The sequence below is a fragment of the Labeo rohita genome, chromosome 19, assembly GCF_022985175.1.
Source record: "Labeo rohita strain BAU-BD-2019 chromosome 19, IGBB_LRoh.1.0, whole genome shotgun sequence".
NCBI lineage: Eukaryota > Metazoa > Chordata > Actinopteri > Cypriniformes > Cyprinidae > Labeo > Labeo rohita.
In genome coordinates this window covers 39,399,970-39,424,770 of record NC_066887.1, presented here as the reverse complement: position 1 = coordinate 39,424,770, position 24,801 = coordinate 39,399,970, and the positions used below count along the sequence as shown (strand labels likewise).

The following is a 24,801-nucleotide window of genomic DNA, read 5'->3' as shown; positions in this document are numbered from 1 at the left end:
TATTTCACTGTCTAAAATCACAGGTCAGAGGTCAACAAGAGGTCAGTTTCATGTTTGTATACCTGCTGTCCTACATTTGTGTGTGTGTGAATGGAAGTGAATGGAACAGTGACAGACCCTCCTCCTCTGACAGTAGCTCCGCCCACCTGACCTACAGAGGCCGTGATTGGTGCAGCCTGAGGGTTTGTATCGCAGAACATTATTTTTGTTTAATAAGAGCACTATATTTTGAGCTTTTCGGGTGATTGTGTTAATGTGTGTAATCTGAATGAAATCACTGATCATTAATAATAAACACTGGCACAGTTTAAACACTCCTGTTGTACACTTCCTATATGATGCCAATGTACAAAATAGCATGTCAGTGTATGTGTTTTTCACTAGAGCATGTGATCTCTTCAGATTCGATGGCTGATTAATCGAGAGCTGCAGTCATTAGTGAGTATCTTGACTTTATTCTTTCATGACATCATCAGTAAACATGTGCAGTAGTTTTTACTGCGAGCACAAGCAGAAGCAAAGGAAACAGGTGTAATTCAGTATTGTGTATCTGAGGACCATGATTTACAGTTCAAGTTTTGATCTGTTGATCAGTTCAATTATAAAACATTGTGTTAATATCTCACATTCACACACACAAACGTCTTTAATGCGTTTAAAATAAACTCAACCTGAATATAAACAACTACTTAATAAATCATTAAATCTTCAAAGTAGATATAAATAAAATAAAAAAAGTTTGTTTAATCATCATTGACTTTCACTGCAGTTGACGGTCATTTATAAGCATTCGCTTTGTGTTTGGGCAGAAAACTGAAGTTCTTAGGTACAGGACCCAACAGCATCTCACTGCAGAGGAAACAGGAGAAAATATGACGTTAGTGTGTGTGTGTGTGTGTGTATATATGTTTAATTAGACAATTAGAGAGTAATAATAATAAAAAAAAAAGGCATTTCTTTCTGAAAAAATATTATTAGAAACACACCAAATTAAACTCCTTGTGAGTGAACTATGGCTAGTAAATATTAAAGAAGTCCACTTCCAGAACAACAATTCACAAATAATGTACTCACCCCCTTGTCATCAAAGATGTTCATGTTTTTCTGAAGGAGGAAAACATTTCAGGATTTTTCTCCATATAATGGACTGATATGGTGCCCCAATTTTGAACTTCCAAAATGTAGTTTAAATGGAGCTTCAAAGGCTCTAAACGATCCCAGCCGAGGAAGAAGGGTCTTATCTAACGAAACGATTGGTCGTTTTTCCGGAAAATAAAAATTTGTATTTTTTAAGCACAAAAGCTGGTGTAGCACAGGCTCTGGGATGCGCGTCCATGACGCTACGTACTACTGAATCATGTCGAAAGGTCACGCAGAACTACAGACCCAGTGTTTACAAATCGAACGCGCAAAGACAAAGAAAGTGCAAGTAAGTCAAACGTTATTTACAATCAAAGAGCTACAATGATGTCGGACGATTCTGAAGTTGTAGGAGAAAATAGAGATAAAAAAAGAGTTTTTTGCCATACTCTACACAGACGATGAACTTACACGTGATTCGTAGTAGTGATGGGAAGTTCGAATCTTTTTACCGACTCTGACCTTTGAGTCTCGTTCAGTAAAATATACAAATCTTTTTGAGTCATTTTGTTCATATTAGCAAAATCAGCAACACGTGACAGCCCCATAAGATAAATGAATGAATGACTGGAAAAACTCAAAAAGACTCAAAACAGGTGAACTAATTCCAGTACAGAACCTAACAGGATGTTGCGCATGTGCGAGTGAATGAATCACTCCCCGAGACGACTCGTTCTTCCCGAGTCACATTAAAGATTCGTTCAAAACGAACGACCATCACTAATTTGTAGCATCGTGGACGCACATCCCAGAGCCTGTACTACACAAGCTTTTGTGCTTAAAAAGTATACAAATTTTTATTTTCCGGAAAAAACGACCAATCGTTTTGCTAGATAAGACCCTTCTTCCTCGGCTGGGATCGTTTAGAGCCTTTGAAGCTGCATTTAAACTACATTTTGGAAGTTCAAAATCGGGACACCAATGAAGTCCATTATATGGAGAAAAATCCTGAAATGTTTTCCTCAAAAAACATAATTTCTTCACGACTGAAGACAGAAAGACATGAACATCTTGGATGACAAGGGGGTGAGTACATTATTTGTAAATTGTTCTGGAAGTGAACTTCTCCTTTAACTCTATTTTCTAATTTATTTCAGTCTATAAACTCAGAAGCAAAAGAATTAATATGAAACCAAAAAATACATAGACATGTACAACTAAATTTAACAACAGAAGACACTTCACTGTAACGGAAAATGATTCGGCCAGAGCTAATGTAAAATCAGCCTATTAATTGGATCTGTTCCTGGATCTGTATCTCTCAATTGCACACCTTAAATGTTCTGTTTTTGGTCAGAAAGACATTGTAAACTCACCTGATTTGGATCCAATCGCCCACGTGTTGACTGGCCATCAGAGACTCCATGTAATCTCGGCCCATGTAGAACGGCGGGCGCTCGTTGATCTTCTGCGGGACGCGCTCTAACAAACCCACCGGAATATACCTGAACATAAAATGATTACGTATTGATGTTAACATTAAGATTAATATATGCTTTAGAGGTGTTTTTCATTGTTAGAGCATGTAATGTAGTTCAGAATTCAAAACGAATGTAGTTAAATTCATTAACACTCACTCACGTTGTTCCAAACTCTTGGAAAAAAAACTCAGAACAGCAAGGAAAAAAAATTTGGAATTGTGAGATTGAAACTCGCAATTGCAAGAAAAGGTCAGGATTGCAAGAAAGATATTCAGAATTGTGAGATATAAACTCAAAATTGTAAATAAATTTTCAGAATTGCAAGAAAAATGTTGGAATTTTAAGATATAAACTTGAAATTCTGAGATGAAAAATCTGATCTATAAACTAGTTAAAATTAAAACTGCAAGAAAAAAGTCAGAATTGCAATTGCCAGTTTATAGTTTCAACATTTTTTCTTGCATTTCTAAGAAAAGAGAATTGTGATATAGAAACTCACAATTCTGAGATCAAAAGTCAGATTTGCAAGAAATAAATTAGAATTGCGAGATATAAACTCAAAATTTTTCAGATGAAAAATCTGAATTATGAGAAACTTAAAATTGTGAGAATAAAGTCAAAACTTCAGGAAAAAAGAAAGAATGGCGATTACATTTAATGCCAAGCCAGCTTCTGTAGCTATTTTCATGGTAAGAAAAATGTACGTCTAAATTATATCAGGTTTCTACAATTTATTTTTACTAAAAAATTCTAAAACTGCATTTGGCTAAACGTTTGTAAAATATCTCTTCAAAAGAGTGAACTGAATAACATTTTCACAACTGCAATAGAAACTCACAATTGTGTATTTCACATTTCAGACCGTTTTTCCTGCACTTCTGTGAAAAGAGAACCGTGAAATATAAACCCACAATTCTGAGATTAAAAATATCAATTTTAAAATACAAACTTGCAATTGTGAGAAAAAAAAGAAACAGATTTTTGAGAATGTTGCAATTACTGTTTAATTTTTTTCATTCCATTCAAGGAAAAAAGCTTCCATTTTTAGCAGATGCTTTTATAAGTTACAAACAGGTCCTTGATACAGAAGAAGAGTCGTCTGGATGTTCATCAAAAGAAGAAACTAACAGGTTTGAATGTCATCAAACTGATCACCTGCACAGGAAGGAGAGCCACTCCAGCATGAAGTTGCGCGTCTTCTCTACGCCCTGCGTGTCGGAGCCCCAGTGCTCGAGGCCGTAGTTGGTGAAGTCGCGCAGGATGTCCAGACGCTCGCTGGAGGAAATGTCCCAGTGTCTGTTCTCCTTAATCTCAGTGAAGAGCCACGGCTTGATCAGCGCACCCCTGCAAACAGGAACTCGTTAATTCAGTATGACACAGATGATGATGTAGACAAAGCAGCTGCTGTCAGACTGACCTGGCCACCATGATTCCAGACACTCCAGTCTCTCTGGCCTTCATAGCATCTTCATATGACAGAATGTCTCCATTTCCTGTGGGGAAACAGAGCAGAAGAGTCAAACACTTTGCATTGAAAACACCTTCATCTTCTGTCTGCGTCAGTGTATTTACCGAACAGCGGTACGGGAGCGGCGAGTTGTGAGCAGGTGTCGATATAATCCCAGTCTGCTGACTTCGTGTAACGCTGTTCACGTGATCTGCCGTGCAACTGCGGAGAAACAAACTGATTCAATGAAGCGTCACGATGAAGGTGAGTAAACCATGACAGTGATTTCTGCAAGTTTTAAAAAGTCCTATTTCGCATTTTCACAAATTAAGGCCTTAAGTCTTAAATCAGGACAGATAGTCTTAAATTCTTAAATAAAAGTCTTTTAATTAATATCATCCTCAGTACTTTTGTCCTGTTTTCCAATACAGTTCTGAGAAGAAAAAACTTCATTCTGATACATAAACTTGCAAGTGTGAAAAAAGCCAAGAAATGTGAGATATAAACTTAAAATTGGGAAAGTAAGGATTACAAGATTTTAAAAATGTGTACTGTAAGATTAAAAAAAAATGTGAATTACGAGATTTTAAGAAATTGGAATCGCAAGATACAGACAGAACTCCGAGATTTTTTTTTTTTTTGGAATTATTAGATTGATAAAAATGGGAATTTGCAAGATATAGTCAGAATTCAGAGAAAAAAAATGGATTTGTAATATTAAAAGATTGGGAATTGCAAGATATTGTGATTCTGATTTTTAATTCTGAAATTAAAAAAAGGGAAATTATGAGATTAAAAACAAAAGGAAATTGCAAGATGTATTCAGAATTCCAAAGTAAAAAAAGGGAGAATTGTGAGATAAAACAAAGGAATTGTGAGATTAAAATAAGGACACTGCAAGATATATTCAGAATTCCAAGATTAAAAATGAGAGAATTGTGAGAGAAAACAAAGGAATTGCAAAATATAAAGTTAGAATTGTGAGCTAAAATTCACTTTATGCAATTCATAAAGTGAATTGCAAGATATAGTCAGAATTCCAAGATGAAAAAAGGGGAATTGCGAGCTAAAAAAAAATGGGAATCGCAAGCTAAAAAAAAAGGGGATTGCAAGATATAGTCAGAATTCTGAGATTAAAAAAAAGGAATTGTGAGATAAAAGGAACTGCAATATATAGAGTCAGAATTGTGTGATTAAAAAATGAGAATTGTGAGATGAGATAAAAATGGGAATTGAGATTTTAAAAAAAGGGAATTGCAAGATATGAAAATGGAAATCGGAAGATATAAAGTCAGAAATTTGTGAGATATAAAGTGTGATTTAAAAAAATACTTCTTATGTGCATTTGCTTGTAAATATATTTTGATTTAAAAATCAACAAATTTGCAGTGGAAAAAAATACTGAGTAAAAGCACTCATTTTGTGCAGCTCAGTAGAAGTTATTTCAGTATTTTATTTTTGTTTTTTGTAAAATAAATGTAAAAAGTAATTGATACTTTCATTGATAACTGATAACTTTGGAGTGTTGCTAATAAGAGACATTTACGCTTTTACAAACCGGTCTTAGACTAAGACAGGATTAGGCCATAGTTCAATTAGGACACTGAAGTAATTTCTATAAACTTGTTTAGAAAAAAACGTTACTGGTGTGCATCTTGAGACAAAACAATGGCACTGATATATTTTCAGAATCAGTTTCGCAGTACATTACATGGGTGAGTACATGATCTGTGAATCTTTGTTTGGAAGTGGACTTCTCCTTTAAGCCTTGTCTGTGAAACTAGGCATTTGTGACTATATTGACACACTGTGTCTTCTTCAATTGATTCCTTAAATCTTCTTTAAAACCAAGTAAATCTATCTTCATGTTTGTATGAGCTGTTCACTGATCTGACTGAACTCTTTCAGAGTTTCATCGTACCGTAATGAGCGAGACGCCCCACTTCTTCATCTCTGGGATGAGCTTGTGTGCGACGTTGCAGTTCTGCTGAACTCCGGTACGGATCTTAACCGTCAGAGGAACGTCCAGCACCTGCGGATTCGACACCACAGCGCCGTGAGTGACTGTGAGTTCACACTGACACACGCTTTAACACTTGATTCACTTACAGAGTTCATTCCCCTCACAATCTGTTCAAATTTGCTGGTTCGTGTCATGAGGCCACATCCTCCACCCTGAAGACAGAAAAAAAACACAACATGCTACTGTAGCTTATCAGAGACTAAAAAAAAATATAAAATACCAAAACACGTTTATACAAAATAAATAAACAAGCCCTGAAAAAACATCAAACAGCCTCGTTTCCTGTAAATCACCTTCTTGTAAACGAGGTCGATGGGGCAGCCGGAGTTTATATCCACAAAATCCACATCGATGTTTTGATTGAGCAGCTCGGCGCATCGGGTCATGGTGTCTGGAAAACAGCCTTCCAACTGCAACACAACCACGTGTGTATTTTGTACTCAATTTTGACAATTTCGTCTGAACTTTCATCAATGCAGGCAAAAATCATACATGATAACACAGGATAGTGTTTCATACCTGAACGCCGAACAGATCTTCAGATTCGTGTCTTTTGAGAAGAGCCCATTCAGACGCCTGACCCTGCAGCAGATTGGTGCACATGGCCATTTCTCCACACGTGATGTCGGCTCCGAACCGTTTGCACACGCGCCGGAACGGCAGATTCCCACACTGCACGACACACACCCAATGAGCCACGGGAAACAACATTCTAACCGACCGTATATGTAAGAGTAACAGTGTGAGTTTACCGTAGTAAGAGGAGCCAGATAGAGTTTGTCTTTGAAATCCACCTGAGATACAGCAATCAAACACAAATGAACTGTCAGATACATTTCTGAATGAGACACTAGTGAAAACAGAAAAAAAGATGCACAGAGGAGGAAAACAAATTAGCATTGTAGGATGCAAATCAGTAATCACATCCATTGGTTTTGCATTAAATCCAGTTGAATTAAATCTAGTTGATTCGCATTGCAGGATGCAAATCAGTAATGCATAGAGGAGTAATAAATTACTATAAATCTCACTGAGAAGTAAAAAAAAAAAAAAAAAAAAAATTCACATCCAGGCAATTTGCATTGTGGGATATTAATCAATAATACATACAGGAGTAAAAAAAAAGAAAAATAAAATAAAATAAATTTGTGATACCACATCTCATAAGGAGAAAAAAAAAAAAAAAAAAAAAAAAAAAAAAAAAAACAAAAAAAAAAAACAAAACACACATCTGGGCAATTTGCATTGTCAAATCAATAATGCATTGAGAAGTAATAAATAAATAAATAATAATCTCCAGTTATGCAAGCCGTAATGCATAAAGTACTAAAACATAAAATAAAATAAAATAAAATTAAATTAAATTTAATTAAATTTAATTAAATTTCAAAAATAATGCATTGAGAAGTAAAAAATAAATAAATTAAAGTAAGTAAATTAAATTTGTGACATCAAATTAAATTTAATTAATTTAAATTTAATTAAATTTAATATCCAGTTGATTGCATTGTGGGATGCAAATCTGTAATGCATAGAGAAGTACTAAAACAAAAAAAAACAAAAAATAAAACAAAATAAAATAAAATAAAAATCTGTAATTTCATATCCAGTTGATTGCACTGTGGGATGCAAATCAGTACAATAAAATAAAATAACAAATTTTGATATCACATCTCAAAAAAAAAAAAAAAAAATCAATTTGCATTGTGCGATATTAATCAATAATACATACAGGAGTAAAAAAGTAAAATAAATAAATACCACATCTCATAAGAAAAAAAAAAAAAAAACACATCTGGGGCCGGTTGCATAAAGGGGTTAGACCAGTCTTAAAAAGTAAGTCAGCCAAATTTTTCTTTATGTCTGGTCCTAATGTTTTATATTCAGTTACAGAAAAATGTAGATTAGTCCAAGCTGAATCCAACAAATAAGACTGATTACTCTTTGGTTAACTGCTAGTTGATCAGACTAGTACTAAAGACGCTGTCTTAACATAGAGGCTAAGTTTATGCAACTGGCCCCTGGGCGATTTGCATTGTGGGATATGAATCAATAATAGATACAGGAGTAATAAATAAATAAAATAATAATACACTAGTGATATCACATCCAAATTTGCATTATGGGATGCAATTTAATAAAGCACTGAGGAGTAAAAAATAAACACACAAACAAATAAGTAAATAAATGAAACACAAAACAAAATTGTGACATCACATCCGGGTGATTTCCACTGTCAAATCAATAACGCATTTAGAATTAATAATAAATAAATAATTTGGGATATCATGTCCAGTTATGCAAGCCGTAATGCATAGAGAAGTACTAAAACATAAAATAAAATAAAATAAAATAAATCTGTAATTTCATATCCAGTTGATCTGCATTGTGGGATGCAAATCTGTAATGCATAGAGAAGTACTAAAACAAAAAAACAAAACAAAAAATAAAATAAAATACAATAAAAAAAAAATAAATGAAATAAAATAAAATGAAATAAAATCAAAATCTGTAATTTCATATCCAGGTGATTGCACTGTGGCATGCAAATCTGTAATACATAGAAAAAAGTACTCAAACAAAAAAAACAAAAAAAATAAAACAAAACAAAATAAAATAAAATAAAAATCTATAATTTCATATCCAGTTGATTGCACTGTGGGATGCAAATCTGTAATGCATAGAAAAGTACTAAAACAAAACAAAACAAAAAACAAAACATAAATAGAATAAAATAAATCAGTGATATCAAATCCATTTGATTTTTTATTATGGGATCCAAAACAATAATCCATGAAGGAGTAAAAACACTACGAAAAGTTAAAATAAATGTATGATATCATAAATCAACAATGCATTGAGAATTCAAAAAATAAATAATAAATTAATTGAAATAAAATAGTATGAGTAGTTAGTGGTGTGTTACTCCAGACAGACCTGTTTCTTTTCACATGGTCGCAGTTTGACGATGTCAGCGTCTATAATCGGCCCCACCGTCTTCACAGGAGGATCCACAACATTCTGCAATTCAGTTTATTAACAATATTTGATTAAAACATCACATAATCATTAATGTTCTGAGAAAACCTACAAGTCCGTATGTCTGATGAACTAAAAACCTTAAAGAAACTCAGAAGTGAAATGATTATAAAGACATGCTTTTCTTTAGAATAACAAGATCTGATGACAGACTTGCTTTCTGATCTCACTGTCATATAAATCTGGCATTGAAAATTATGAACATTGTTGGTTTTGCTCCAAGACAGACTGCTTTTGTTCCTCTTTGTATGTTGTGAAGTCTTCGTTTGTAATTAAGAAAAGAATCACATCATATGTCTTACCTTTGTGTCTTGTCCATTAGCAGCGTCTCCTGCTCCGCTCTGGTTCTCCTCCTCGTTCGATGCGTGTTGACTCTCTTCTGCGCTCTTGTGTTCTGGTTTCTTTCCGCGGCTGATGGTTTTCAGATAGGCCTCGGCTCCGGTGAATTTCACCTGTTTCTTCCTCAGTTGTCTCTGCAGCTCTTTGTCCAGGTTGTTCCTGACGGTCTCTCGTCCGGCCCAGCCTTTGCAGAGCTCCTCGTTCAGCAGGTTCTTCAGCTCGGGACTCGTGTGAGCTTTAGCAAACCTGCAGGTGACGCCGTACCGACATTTGCCGAAGGTGTCGAACAGGTAGCACCGATCGCCCAGATCCGCCGCTTTGGTGGACATGTACTCGCTCACGTCGTGGACGAAGCGGCATTTGTCGCCGTAGAAGCATTTGGTTTCTCGCTCCTGGAAGAGACGCGGATCACGCACACGTACGGTGAGGAAGAGCAGACATTTTCATCATGACAACTGTTTTATGGCATCTATTGTATTAATGTTTTAACCAACAAATAAAATCAAATGAACAAAGATCAGCACTGAGAACAACAGGAGGAGAAAAACACTTTACAATAAGGTCTCATTAGTAGATGTTTGTTAATGCATTAAAACATTTGTTATAGTATTTATTGTTTATTATTTATATTTTTTTTTAAACGTGTATATATAAATAATAAACAGTAACCTTACTAGATTTTAATTTAAAAAATTAAATAAGATAGTTCTTTTTTTCATTTTGATTTTAAATAATTAGTAAAGGTAAAAGTATTTAAAAAAATATTAAAATAAATGAATAAATTAAAAAAAAATATATATTTTTAAAAAAATAAATAAGTGAATAATACAAAGTACAGAACTACAAGCAGAAAAAATGTAACTTGATAGAATCTAAATATTTGCCAAATAATTATTTATATAAATATAAGTATATAAGTAATATACTGTGTGAATAAATGAATTAAAATTATAAACAAATACTATGAAAATAAACAAAAAAAATATTTAATAGAAGCTATTAGAATATTTTAAAAATATTTAGAAATATACTGTGTAAACAAAATAAATGAATAAAAATGAAACTACATAAAATTAAATTTAAGTAAATAAATAAATAAAAATGTATGTTAAATAAAAACAGATAAACAGTACAGTACTATAGGTGGAAAAAGTAAATGACTTTTAAAATAGTGTGTGTGTGTATATATATATATATATACACGCATATATATATTAAAAATATATAAATTATAAACAATAACCGTACTAATTTTTTATAATAAAAATGAAATGAGATGGCTCTTTTTGTTATAAAAAAAAATTGTAAAGGTGAAAGTATTATTACACAAAATTAAATAAATCAATAATACATCTAAGTACAGAATTATGAGCAGAAAAACTGTAATTTGATAGAAACTAAATATTTGCCAAATAATATTTAGACATATATTGTGCAATTAAATTAAATCAGTTAATAAAAATAGATGATAATACGTAACAATAAAAATAAATAAATGTAACTTAATATAAACTAAATATTTCCCAAATAGCATTATACATAAACTTTATCCACTGTGTAAATGATCTAATTAGTAAATAAAATTGACGAAAATTAATAACTATAATAAATGAAGCTTAATTGAAACTAAATATTCTGCTAATAATACTTAGACGTATGCTGCGTAAATAAATGAATTAAAAATATAAAAAATACTATGAAAACTTGCAAAAAAAATTTAATAGAAGCTATTCCAATATTTTCAAAATATTTAGACACATACTGTGTAAACAAAATAAACGAATAACGAATAAAAATGAAACTAAATAAAATTAGATTAAAATAAATGTATAAATAAAAATGTATGTATTAAAATAAATAAAAAACGATAAACAGTACAGTACTATGAGTAGAAAAAGTAAATACAACTTGTTTTAAAATTTGTATAAAAAAAAAAAAAAATTATATTGTTTGTATTGTTAAAATATATATTGTTTTAAATGTACATAAATATATACATCGCTTGAACAAGCATCAGTTTTATGAAGACATGTTGTGTGCACCTGAATGATTGAGGAACACAGTCGTCTCTCTTCGTAGCTGTGAGGTTTCATGTGAGGTCTGGATTTATTCTGTCCTCTCATCCTCTTCTTGTCTTTCTTGTCTCCATCGCTGTCCAGCTTCATCTTCTTCTGCTCCGGTTCTTCTGACGGCTCCTCCGACTCTTTGTCCGGCTCATCGCTGCTCTGATGCGGTCGGCCTGATTCAAGAAACTCATGGAACTTCTCTTTAGTGGTGAGGAACCTGGTAAAATATAGATATATGTCAGGCACAAGCTCTGCAGATGGTATTAATCACTTATCAAGAGTTGAGCTGATGTTAATGATCAATATGATGATGATCAAAATACAAACACATAAACACGTACTGCTCCTTAATAGCAGCTACGCCTCTCTCCACCTCCACAGCCGACTCCATCTTCAACACAAACCTGCAGAGAAACACTGGATAAAGCTTGTGCTTGTGTTGCTGAAAACAGGATTTTCTTGTGAAATTATAGAGCTGATTATGTTATGGGAGACATTATGTCAAAACCATGAGCTCATTAACATAAACACCCATATTTATATATTAACAGCACTTCAGTTCTCAGCTCATAACTATTTCACATGTTATGAAGAGGTTGTGTTATTATATCACGTGGCTTTCAAACTGGGGAAATAAATAGAGGAAAATAAAAAATAAATAAAAATAAGTAAATTTTAATACAAATAAAATTAAAATAAAACTTTGAGTAAAATAAATAAATGAATAAATGTGTTTAAAGTAAATTAATGAACAATGATATAATTAATAATTGAAATATAATAGATTAAAATTTCATTAAAATATATTTAATCTAAAAAGACAAATATAATAAATATTTAAAATTAATACAAAATGATTAAAATAAATTAGAATAAATAAAAATATATTATAAATAAAAATATACAAGTAAATAAAATAAAATAAATAAAAAGTGTATATTATTATAAATGAAATAAAAAAATAGATTAAAATAAAAGAAAATAATAAATCTAATGGTGAAAAAATAATGTGTAGGAAAAACATAAAATATATTTAATCTAAAAAGATACAAATATATTAAATATTTAAATTTATAATTAATCAAAATGAATAAATAATTATAATTAAAATGATTAAAATATTGTACTTTAATTTAACTTATAATAAAATAAATTTGAATAAAAAATCAATTAACAAAATTAGAAATAAAAATAAGTTATTTATTTATTAAAGTAAATACAATAAATAAAAAAATAAGATTATACATTTATTTATAAATAAAATTAAAAACAAATAAATACAAGGGTCATTCTAGCTGGAATCATCAAATGGTCCCCACCTGACCCCCTCAGATTTGTCTGAAAAAAAATCCATGTGATGGGTAATATGCCCAATAGATCATATACAAAATTTTAGATCTCTACTGTGCATAATTGTTTTTACAAAAAATCTGTAAAAAAAAGTTTGTTTTTTACCCCGTTTTGGCATCACAGTCTGAGTGACCATGTTCAGACTGAAATATCTCCAGAACTATTTGTGCCAGGTCCATGAAATTTTCTGGGCTAAGAGTCTTAGTCCAGAACTGCATGAATTACAACTCACAGCATTGTTACTGAATTTACACCTGAGTGCTGGTCCTCTACTTTTCTTTGAAACTATTACTTTAAGGGTTTTCAGATGTCCATAGAAACCTCAATTTTCAATGTATAAGCATCAAACTTGGTAAATGGTCTGATATGTACCATGTCTTTCACATCCTTTGACATCAGACAATAGAGTCTTATGGATGTTGAGATATTAAGGTCCAAAAATTGAAAAAAACTCATTTACACCAATGTTCAGAGCAATATTTCCCATGAATGACACCAGGTGTGAACATAAAACTTGCTTTTTTTGAAAGAGCATGTTCTTATTGATAAAATATTAAAAAAAAATTGGGATGGGGTTTTGCCTCATTTTTTTTTTTTTTTTTTTTTTTTTAAATCATTGTTGTGTGACATTCACAACTACTGTAGTACCAGCTATTTTGAACTCATATGCCTAAATTAATGCTATAATGCAGCATTCCATTGTGCTCGGGACTCTGGGAAATCCGACCTCCACCTCGGGAAAGTGCAATGGAACGGCACTTAAGTTGGGGTTCCGAAACACACACTCGGGCCAGTTCAGTGCAGACCGAGTCGGTTGGAATTATCCATAGACATCCATATTTTTGCCAACTGTTACAATGGAACGCATTTACAACGGACATCGGGAGAACTAACTCGGATTCACCGACTACCGACATTCAATGGAATGCAACATAAGTACCTAATCTTGATGTTCCACCTAATCCAGTGAATAATACATCTATTTTCATTTGTATTTGTATTTTGTATTTTTTGTATAAGTGGAACATTAATAAATTCACACTAATATTAATTATTCACATTAATATGTTCACACCTAGTGTCATTCATGGGAAATATTGCTCTGAACATTGGTGTAAATGAGTTTTTTTCCATTTTTGGACCTCAATATCTCAACATCCATCAGACTCTATTGTCTGATGTCAAAGGATGTGAAAGACATGGTACATATCAGACCATTTACCAAGTTTGATGCTTATACATTGAAAATTGAGGTTTCTATGGACATCTGAAAACCCTTAAAGTAATAGTTTCAAAGAAAAGTAGAGGACCAGCATTCAGGTGTAAATTCAGTAACAATGCTGTGAGTTGTAATTCATGCAGTTCTAGACTAAGACTCTTAGCCCAGAAAATTTCATGGACCTGGCACAAATAGTTCTGGGGATATTTCAGTCTGAACATGGTCACTCAGACTGTGATGCCAAAACGGGGTGAAAAAGAAACTTTTTTTTACAGATTTTTTGTGAAAAAAGTATGCACAGTAGAGATCTGAAATTTTGTATATGATCTATTGGGCATATTACCCATCACATGGATTTTTTTCAGACAAATCTGAGGTCGTCAGGTGGGGAACTTTTCCAAAATTTGATGATTCCAGCTGGAATGACCCACAAATAGATTAAAACAAATGAGAAAATAATAAATCAATGCTATATCTAAAGGTGAAATACGACGTGTTGAAAAAACGTAAATTTAACGTAACAGAAACTATATATTTTCCAATTAATATTTAGACATACTGAAAAAAGTAGTGGCATCTAGATGTTTAAAAACAATGTCATAATACAGTTTCATTGTGCAGTAGGGCCAAAGGAGAAACTGATTATTAAAAATAATTAGTTTTAACACCGTGCAAGTCAATAAACGTTATAACTGCCCATCAAATAAAAAACTGAAATGATAACGTGCAAAATACAGAGCATTTATAGTGATTTCACAGAGATCCACTGCACAGATCGGGTTCAGAGTGTCTGACAGTCGAACGCAAACGAACATGTGTGTGTCTGATGAACTGTCGATCATACAGCAGCTCTGCGATCAGCTGAGATTCATATCTGGTCATAATTATTGATCATCACTCACCTGCAAGTGAAGTTTCTGTCTGCACATGCGATCTACAGCTGTGCAACGCTCGAATGTGTCCGACCGGAAACATGGACACACGCAGCGCAGTTCCGCTTCATCACGAGCCGCTGCCGAACAGCGGTGAATGACGGGATTGCAGCGCATGTGCCAAATTAAAAAGATCTTATTTAAACATGGGTGGAGGGTGAAACAACTCCAGGGTAAGGCTATAAAGCAGTGATGGTAGAAACTAATATTTTTTGAAGCTTTGAATCAGCTGAATCACCTGCTTTTCAAAACACCACACGCTAGTGACACCTGCTGGTCAAAACTGTAAATGCAAAGAACATCAAAACATGCTTAAAACAGCCTTTTTCTTTGGATTGTTTGACTACTCAAAAGAGAATATGAGCTAAATTGTATACATAAATAAAAATCTGGCTCTAAATCTCTCGTTTCTTTACTAAAAGTTGATCTAGAGTACATGGAATCTTTTGTGCATCCTAAAACAGGAAAAATGACATTTCCATATTCTGTCCTTACGGTGTAATTTTTTTTTACCCCCACACCAAAGTCCCGATCTGAATCAAATGATTCGCGAAACACAATTTGAAGTCCCATGTCTCAAAAATCCCTGTCAGACTTTCTAGTTTCCATAAGCAGATGCTCTTGGCCTGGTCCCTCATATACAAACACAACTTCTCTCCGCACAAATATTACTTATGGAACAATAAGGATTTTCTTTACAAGAGTAAATCACTTTTCTTCAAGGATTGTTTTGAAAACAACCTTCTTTTAGTCGGACAGCTTTTTAACTCACAAGGCAGACTTTATAATTATTCAGATTTTTTACAGAAATATAATATTCCTGTATGTGCTGATGAATATGCGATTGTTTTCATTGCCGTTCCCTCTGCTGTGTCTTTTCTGTTGCAAGGTTCTACATTTCCATGGCCGTGTTCTTACTCTCTGAATTTAACTGACACAATGATTGGAAGTGTTTGCTTTTCTGCAGATCGTCGGAAAAATAACTATAAAATCAGAGCTCTCTTCCAGGCTGAGATAACAACAATTCCCTACGTAATACCGTATTGGAATAATATTATGGAGAATATACCTTGGGAGAAAGTATGGACCTTGCCTCATAAGTATCTGCTTACCAATAAAGTAAAAGAAATGACATTTAAACTGATTCACAAATGTTACCCGACTGAAGTCTTTCTTAGGAAATATAAGCCTGACATTGAAGTGAACTGCAGTTTTGTGATTCTTCTTCTGAAGACTTCATTCATTTGTTTTGGCAATGCACCCACACAGAGAAATTCTGGTCTGATTTTTTTGTGTTTATCTAATCTTATTTTGTAAGTGACTTCTCATTTTGTTTTAAAGATGCTTTGTTTGGATTATTTGAATATTCTAAGGAGAATACAGGAAAATATTACATAATTAATTTATGTTTTCTGTTAGCTAAATTTCACATTCATAAACAAAAGTTTAATGGCTCTAAACCTCTTTTTTTTGTTCAAAGTGGACTTGGATAAGTATGTGGAAACTATCCAAAGTTCTGCTAATTTGAAAGCTATGAAAACTGTATCTCTGTGTTCATCCTTTGTGTCATCTTAAGATGTAATTTTATTACCCTGTTTTTTTCTTTGTTACCCTGGCAACAAATCTGTGTATATTTTTAGGGGTTGGAGCAGGCAGTGCTGAAACTGTTAGCTAAAATCTGACAAAGTCTCGCCGCAATTGGCCTAAAGGTGGCGCTACAGCGCAAAAAACTAAATTTTTTCACATTTTTGGCTGTAGCTCGTACAATTTTTGTCGTGGACTCAAAAACTTTACATCGTTGCAATCCTTGGTTCAAGGCGAAGCACTGGCGCGGATTTTTCGTACAAAGCCTCGTTTTTTCGCAAAATGGCGTTATGTCCGAAACCTACTTTTGCAAACTAGTCCTAGGTTTTTCGATCGATCGGAACCAAACCAGTGCAGAAATGTTCTCTGGACAGTGAATATCAATAATTATCAAAAAAAAAGTTTAAATTTTGACTCACGGTCGAATAGGAACGCCAAAACGTTCTATGCTAACGTTAGCAAATTGCTACTTTTGGCTATAACTTTTGAATGGAATGAGATATCTTCACCAAACTCGGTACACGTGTATAAGCTCAATCTTTGGTCAAATAAAAAAAATTGCACAGCTTTGCCACTTGGTGGCGCTATAAGTCTGAAAAAACATAATGACTATACCTATGCAATCGTTGGTCTGATCAACCTGAAAATTGGTATGCAGTGTCTCTGTCCAATGTGCCATAAGGGTCTATAAGGACATTGGTGTATCTCAAAAAACATGGCCGCCATCGACCAATGAATTTTGAGCACCTATTAGACAAGGTTAACGGAGGCCGAACGGAACGAAACTCACTGGGCATATTCGACTCATGGCCGTAAAGGTCTGTAAGAATTTTGAAAGAAATCGGCCACTAGTTGGCACTAATGAGTTCTATGTCTCTGTAATCACGTGGTGTTTCACAAATCCACACAGTATGCATATCATTTGATAGATCTCCTCATGATGAACAACTTTGCCTCAAGAACCATTGTTGTCAATCAAATCGCTCATTAAATATTCACAAATATGTGAAAAACCTACTTTTGCGAACTAGTCCTAGGTTTTTCGCTCAATCTCGATCAAACCACTGCAGTAATATTCTCTGGACTCTCTAGATCAATAATTATCAAAAAAATGTTGAATTTTGTCCTTTGGTTAGCTATAACGGGGCCATTTAGAAAAGGGGCGTGGTCACGTATACCCAAAAGCCAAAAGAAAATTGGTCAAAACATGTGTCAGATGACTCTTAACAAGCATGCAAAGTTTCATGGAGATCAGACCATAGGTGGCGCTATAAAAGTTAAAAAGGCTTTAAAAACACAAGATTTCGATGGCAAATGGCCTCAAACTGTTAAAAATTGCTCATCTATTCACACAAACACTAGATCTTCATATCGTATGATATATTCCCTTACTCTGAACAACTTTGCAATACACCTTAAAGGCTTTATTTGCTCGAACCCCGGTAATTGCTGCTTGCAGCTATATTTTTTGTCTGTAATTGTACTGTCTTGATGTTTTGATATATGTAATGTTTAACTAAATAAAAAAAAAAATTATTTGAAGTCCCGATCTGAATAATGATTCGCGAACCATCATTTCAGATCAGGACTCGGATCACGAATCAGTAATTCTGATCTGAATCAAATGAGTCACGATGCGCGAAGTTCCGATCACAATGATTCGCGAACCCCCTCTAAAGTCCCGATCTGAAACGCGGGATGAGCAATTCGATCCGCGCTCCTAAGTTCCGATCCGAATCAAAAGACTCATGAACCCGCTCCAAAGTTCCGATCTAAATCAAATGATTCGCGATTTGCCCTACGAATGATTTGTCCCGATCTGAATGATGATTCGTGAACCTTCATATCACTGCTGGACTCGAAGCGCGGATCGCGAATCATTCAATTCGCGAAATGATTCGTGAACCTGACCCGCTCCGAAGCTCCGATCCGAATCAAATGATTCGCGAAATGCGATTTGAAATAGGTCCTCACGTGCAGCACAAGCAGTCCAGCGCGTTGGCCCACGGCAAAGGAGAAATCCAGACAGGTGATCATTCAGTTTTGTATGAGGAAATACAGAGATGAGTGCAGGCGCTCCACGAAATTTTCGGACATCTGCAAAACCAGGGGGATAAAGTTCACTGGGGACTATCCAAGGGAGATCGAGAGGCTCGCGCGGCGCTGTGGCCGATGATCAGCGAGGCCAGAGGCTACTACCGCGGTCCTTACGGCTATATTGAGGGTGCTCAGATCGTCAAAAATAGCTGACTTTGATAACTTTAACTGCATCTGCTTTCCTTGGCGGAGAGACGTAAGTGGGACGGTCTGTCATGTTTTGCTGTTGAGCGGGATCTGTTACAGTGCTTTGTTTAAGGCGGAAGTTGTTGACGTGTTCTAAAGACATTTTTTACATTACTCTTTTGATCTTTTTTTATGTTCTGTCTTATTTGTTAGGTCAGTGTTTCCGGTGAAGACATCTTTTTCTTGTATTTCTGTAAACGCAAGGGGTCTCCGTAACTCTGTCAAAAGAAAAGCCTTTTTTTTTTTTTGTAAAAACAAGGTGCACAAGAAACGCATTCTAACCACTGATCTATAATGGTGATCTGGATTGCTCATGACGTCATAAAAGTGAAGCCACTGCGCCGCCATATTGCTATTCCCTAGTACTCGCAATCACTCTATTGAATGAATAGGAAATTATATGATTTTAATGAGAAAACATCACCTAACAAGTCAGCGTTTTCATATCTGACCTCTCACTGTACATTTTCACAACGCAAACGTCCTAAGCATGTAAACGTTTATTTGTTTAATGTGCGGAATTCCCTCCACTTATTAAAAAGTTACGTTAATATACATTACAGGAGCGAACATCAGATGAACATGATAAACATCGGACGTTCACCATGTTTACAAAATGCTCATTCTGAAATCTGAATAAACATTTATGCTTTGTATACATATAATTTGCCTTGCAGTTAATCACTGTTTTTATTCGTACAGGCTAAATGCATGTTTCAACAATTATTTCATTAACATCACTTTGAAGCAGGTAATGATTTAAACGTTTGTTAATTCAGCCTACATACCATTCATGTTGAGATAAATGTTAATAATAAACGTTAAAAAAAATTCAAAAATAACATTCTGAATATAGAAATATCAAATGATTTAAATAAAATAAAGGATAAAATGAAAACGAAACTTAAAAATGAAACCAGCTGTCAGCAGATGGCGGTAAGTCACTCATTTTATCTCTGAATCATTCATTCGGGAATGAAGCAAGCGATCAAATGTGTAATTGAATCAATGAGTCAGATTCGTTTAAAAACGCACGTTCAATCATAAACAAAACACAGCTGTGTTTGAATAAAGATGCGGCCCAGCTGTGACTTTGTTTCAGACTATTTTGACGAAATTGGGCAAAATCAAGTAGAGTTATAGTCAGATAATGTGGCACTTAATGTAATAGAATTTGTGCGATTTTTAAGAGTTTGAAATTGATGTTGCTCAATTAGGGACATTAAAATATACACATCATAACTTGGAGAAACAATGCTGACTAATTACAGACGGTACGGATTTAAATGAATCGAGCTTTCAATACAACACAGAGCAATATAGTAACAGAGGCTTGTGTTGTATTATTTATTGTATATTCAAGTCAGTTTCAGATACCAATACCAGACATACGTTCATGTTTAATATGTCCTACGTAATTCCTTACATAAAGAAATATATTTGGGGTTGGATCAGTCAACTGTCGGCAAGTGCGCAGCTGATACGCCCACCTGAACGATTTCAAAACATCTTTTATCCTGCCCGAAAAGACAATAAATATTGCAGATAACATTTTACGTAAACATATTACAAAAACTAGTCCTGTGTGACTGATACGCTTAAAATCGGGTGATTTTTAGGTCAGCGGTTTGGCTGTGAGTCAGTGGTGCTCTCTGCCGGTGGGGAATAGTAAGATGGAGGATCGAACACTTCCGGTGGCTTCACTGCCTGACGGCAGTTTAGAACGCAGTGAGCGATCCAGTCATTATATATAGATCAGTGATTCTAACGCATTTCGGCTCGAATAAAAGAGAATCGTGAAACAAGGGTTACTGGAAACTTAACTCTGACTAATTAAAGCATGGTAACTTTTGTTCACAAATTAGATCAATAATAAATAGAGCAAAGTTAGATAAAGACCATCCTTCTTTCACAAGTAAATGGGAGTACCTAAAACACAAGATTCGGGAATTTTCTATATATTTCAGCAAAAAGACATCACTATATAAACAAAAATGATTTGGTTCGCAGTTGTAAAGAAGGAGGTCTGAATGTTATTGACTTGGAAATATTGAATGTTTTAAAAACTCAATGGCTAAGATCGTGTCTTCACAACACAAACAGCATATGGTTTACAATATTTTCTTCAGCGTTTAAGAAAGTAGGTGGTCTCAAATTTTTAATCAGATGTGATTGTCCAAGCTACCTCTTAATTTGAGAATTTGCAGAAGCATTTCAAAGCTAAACACAGAGGTACAAATTGTAATGTTAATGTTTTATGAACAATGATGTTAATGAATGAAATTAATATTAATGTGATTTCATTTGTCTTCAAAGTAACTATAGCCTGTAAATCAATTTTTTATTGGTTTTAGTGAGAAACAGTGAGAAACAGTGGATGTGAGTCACAGCAGCGAATACACAGCAACACACCCCCTCCACACACACTGATGCCTTGATGCTATAATGCACACAATCATATACTTATCAAAACAGTCAGCAAGTACACATAAACCCATTTACATACAAAGACATTTATACATATACTCACTCACAAGTTTTTTGAGACTTCATATCATCTTACATTTTTTTCCCTCCACATTCTCACTGCATTGTTCATTCTTACAGTATGTGTTTTTCAAAAATCAAACATTAAAATCAAAATAAGTCGACATTTAAAATAAACAAACTACTTATTATGTATAGTTAAAAATGAGAATTTGTGTTTTTCTTCAGTCCTGGCGTCCATTGTAGTGGACATCAGAAAAATCTAATAAAAAATGTGTTGGCACAAATCTTTTTTTAGACTCATTTATATATTGGAGAAGAGCAAATACCAAGTGGATATTTTTTTATCAGTGAAAAAAATTCAGGTCTGAAGGGGCTGAAATGTTGGCTTTCTAATACAAACAGTCACTGTAAAACGAAAGGAAATGCTGAAAGTGTTACAACCGTCCCCGCTCTCCCTCTACAAAACGCCACGAAGTAGCAGTTAAAGTCGTGCTTTTTTATCAGGGCAGCTGCTACGTCGCATTTACCTTAGTCATATTTAGTTTTTAGCCATACTGTACCTTAGCTTTTCCACCTCAATTATGTTGAGAATTTATTGTTCATTTGTTCATTCTGTTAAAAAAAAAAAAAGTTTTATAAAAATAAATTGAATAAATTAAAAATACATATATTTTAAACAATTCAAGTTTGTACAGTCGGGTTTTGAAAAATTGGATGAAGCTTAAATTTAAAATAAAAATGTAATATAATTTTTTGTTTTTTTTGTGGGGGGTCCAAAACTACGGGGTCCAAAGTAACAATGTGCAACTTATGTTCAAAGTGAAATTATTCAAAGTCTTTCTACATTTGTACAAAATACCACCTGGTACTGATAAACCATGACTACACTCCTGAGTTATTGGTCACAGAAAAAAAAAAAAAAAACCTCTTATACCATTATCTTTTTTAATTACGTTTTTTCTGAAAAATGGTTCTTTTGTCCCCGCTCTCCACTTCCTTTAAACCCTGAAGTGTTTTGAGCTAGGGCTTAGTTAATCAGGCCAATGAGAGACAATTAATCATTCTCATTTTTGTTTATTAAATTATTCTTTTATTTCACTAATCAATCTTTTTTATTTATTTTTTTTATTAAACACAAGGTGTCATTATTGATGCTTACATTATAACGTGCAAATTCACACACAACGCATCTTTAATTTGGCCATCATCGCAGGTGTCTGTCTTAATATTCACGAAGGTTTAGAGAAAATATGAAAGGTAAGTCAAAGACTTATATTTGCTTAATTATTCAGTAAACCAATATGTTATTGCGAATATTATTGTTACTCATTGATCATTGTCTCAGGTTTATTCGCTGACTTTAGTTAGATTAATTGTATGACAGTTAGTAGGGTTGGGCGACGTCTACCAAATTGGCATCGGAGGAAGTCTACAGTGAAACATCATGATGAAAAGTGAAAGTGAAATGCGATCATGCATAAAAAATCAGTTTATTGCCATGCACATTATTAGCGGCCCCCTGATGCCTGCAATTTATATAAGTATTTGAAATGAACATGATTTCTTAATGTCTAGTGACATGTCAGGGCCATTTTATGATTAACTGAAATAAATTTCTTACATACCGTCCCTTTAATATAAAATAACTTGAAAAAAGTTGAGAAAATACATTTAATATTTTTGTATATTTCTGTACGGGTCCATCAATCGCAAGCAGTTTTTGTCAAATAACCACATTTTCTATTAATATAAAATAACTTGAAAAAAGTTGAGAAAATACATTTAATATTTTTTTATTTGTAATTCAATGTACAGTTTTTGTTCCATTTTCTATTAATATAAAATACTTGTTAGAAAAGGCATTTAATATTTTTGTGTAATTCTGTACTGTTCCATCATACTTGTTAGCGATCTCCTGGATTTGGCATCAGATACATTTTATATTAATAAAATGTTAATTTTTGCAGTTAACATTTAATTTTAATAAATGATTTATATTTTATTTTATATTAATAAAATGTAGGGTCCCACCCACTGGTCCGAAGTCCAGCAGCCTGGGTGAAGGTGTTCTGCGTGTATGCGTTTCCGGCGCTTCTGTAAAAGTAACTTGGTTTATTAAAACTTTGATTTATATTTTTAACTCTGACTCCTTCCTCGGTTAAATCTGACTCCAATTTTAAGTGTTTACAAATTGCGATAGTAATTTTTGGTGCTGATCATAATATTAGTTTATAAAGTTGTTATAATTTAGATATCTGATTATTTTGGACTCCCTATACTTTCAATTATTAGTTCATTGGGGACCTGGTGCCTCTTTTGAGTCTGGCGCCAGCCGATCACGCCGATCTCACGATCACAAAAACGCCAGTCTGATTGTTGAGTCAGAGGTATGCAGGTTACTAAATACCCTTTTTGACAGCCGCCTACTGCTTGCCTTTCACAAAAAGTGTAGTTTACTTTTAGTCTTATCCCGTACAACTTGCTAACATCAGTGATAGACAGAAATCACTAGGTCTCAGATGATGTGCCTACTGCTCCATTCAATCCTGAGCCTGCAGTTTGCTCTATCCTGGTCGTAAGTTGCGGTAACACCAGCCTCCTCACAATCTACTGGAAATAAGGATTTCAGAAGAGTCTACCATGAATCAAGAAATAACATTTTATTTTGCCAGGCATAGAAAAGTATCAATCACAAATAGGAAATTCAATCAATCAATGGAGAAAATACATCAATTAGAGAAATGAACATTTAGTTGCATAACTAATCAGCATAAAACATAAAATAAGAAATAATTTCAAAGAGTCAGCATACCTGGCAAATAGAGAGACACACAGCAATTGTGTGGGAAGTTCTGCTTACAGATGCTTCCTTGACTGTTTCGCCAATCCTCTTTAAATACCCAAATCATAACAAAACAATCATAAATTTAGCATAATAAAGACATCACAGGACTTTTGCTGGGACAGGAGGTGACCTGAAAGCCATATCTAACCTGGGGTAAAAAAGCAACATCTGGCAAAGACCTTATCAGAGGCGCAACCCACACCAGTGGAACAGAGTTCTCCTCAGATTTGAGATCTTTATTTTTGGTCTGTTCTACTGACGTGGGACTGAGATCATATTTCCAACCGCAGTGAGGCAATAAAATTGATACCAAACATGAAAAGGTTATGATCATGGTTTTTTAAGGACGAGTAAATACATTATTCAAGTGTCTCCCAACACTTCTAAGTCACCTTTTAGTGACCTGGGCCATATGCCCAAAGGGCAAGGAGGGGGCTTAAGGATGGGTGAAGAGGCAGATGAACAAATGGTCTTTCTTCCAGATCTTCATCTCAGATTAGAAAGTTTATTGTTTTGTTGCATGGCATGTGTTGCGAGAACTCCTTGGGTTTTAGCTTCACGAGGAGATCAAGGCACCCTTTCAAAATTTAACTTCAGATACCAGTTAGCAATCGCAAGCAATT

General features: G+C 33.9%; 1 protein-coding gene across 1 annotated transcript; it reads right to left on the bottom strand.

The window, feature by feature from the left end:
* Positions 1-51: 51 nt before the first annotated feature.
* Positions 52-15,035, bottom strand: dus3l (dihydrouridine synthase 3-like (S. cerevisiae)). The gene is made up of 15 exons (XM_051136779.1): positions 14,947-15,035; positions 11,817-11,879; positions 11,452-11,692; positions 9,373-9,801; positions 8,969-9,052; positions 6,784-6,825; positions 6,551-6,703; positions 6,325-6,441; positions 6,118-6,183; positions 5,930-6,040; positions 4,134-4,230; positions 3,979-4,054; positions 3,717-3,905; positions 2,457-2,585; positions 52-849 (listed from the first exon to the last, which is right to left on the bottom strand). Exons 2-15 carry the CDS (start codon positions 11,864-11,866, stop codon positions 777-779), a joined length of 1,857 nt encoding a protein of 618 aa, XP_050992736.1. The 5' UTR covers positions 11,867-11,879; positions 14,947-15,035; the 3' UTR covers positions 52-776.
* Between the last annotated feature and the right edge of the window lie 9,766 nt (positions 15,036-24,801).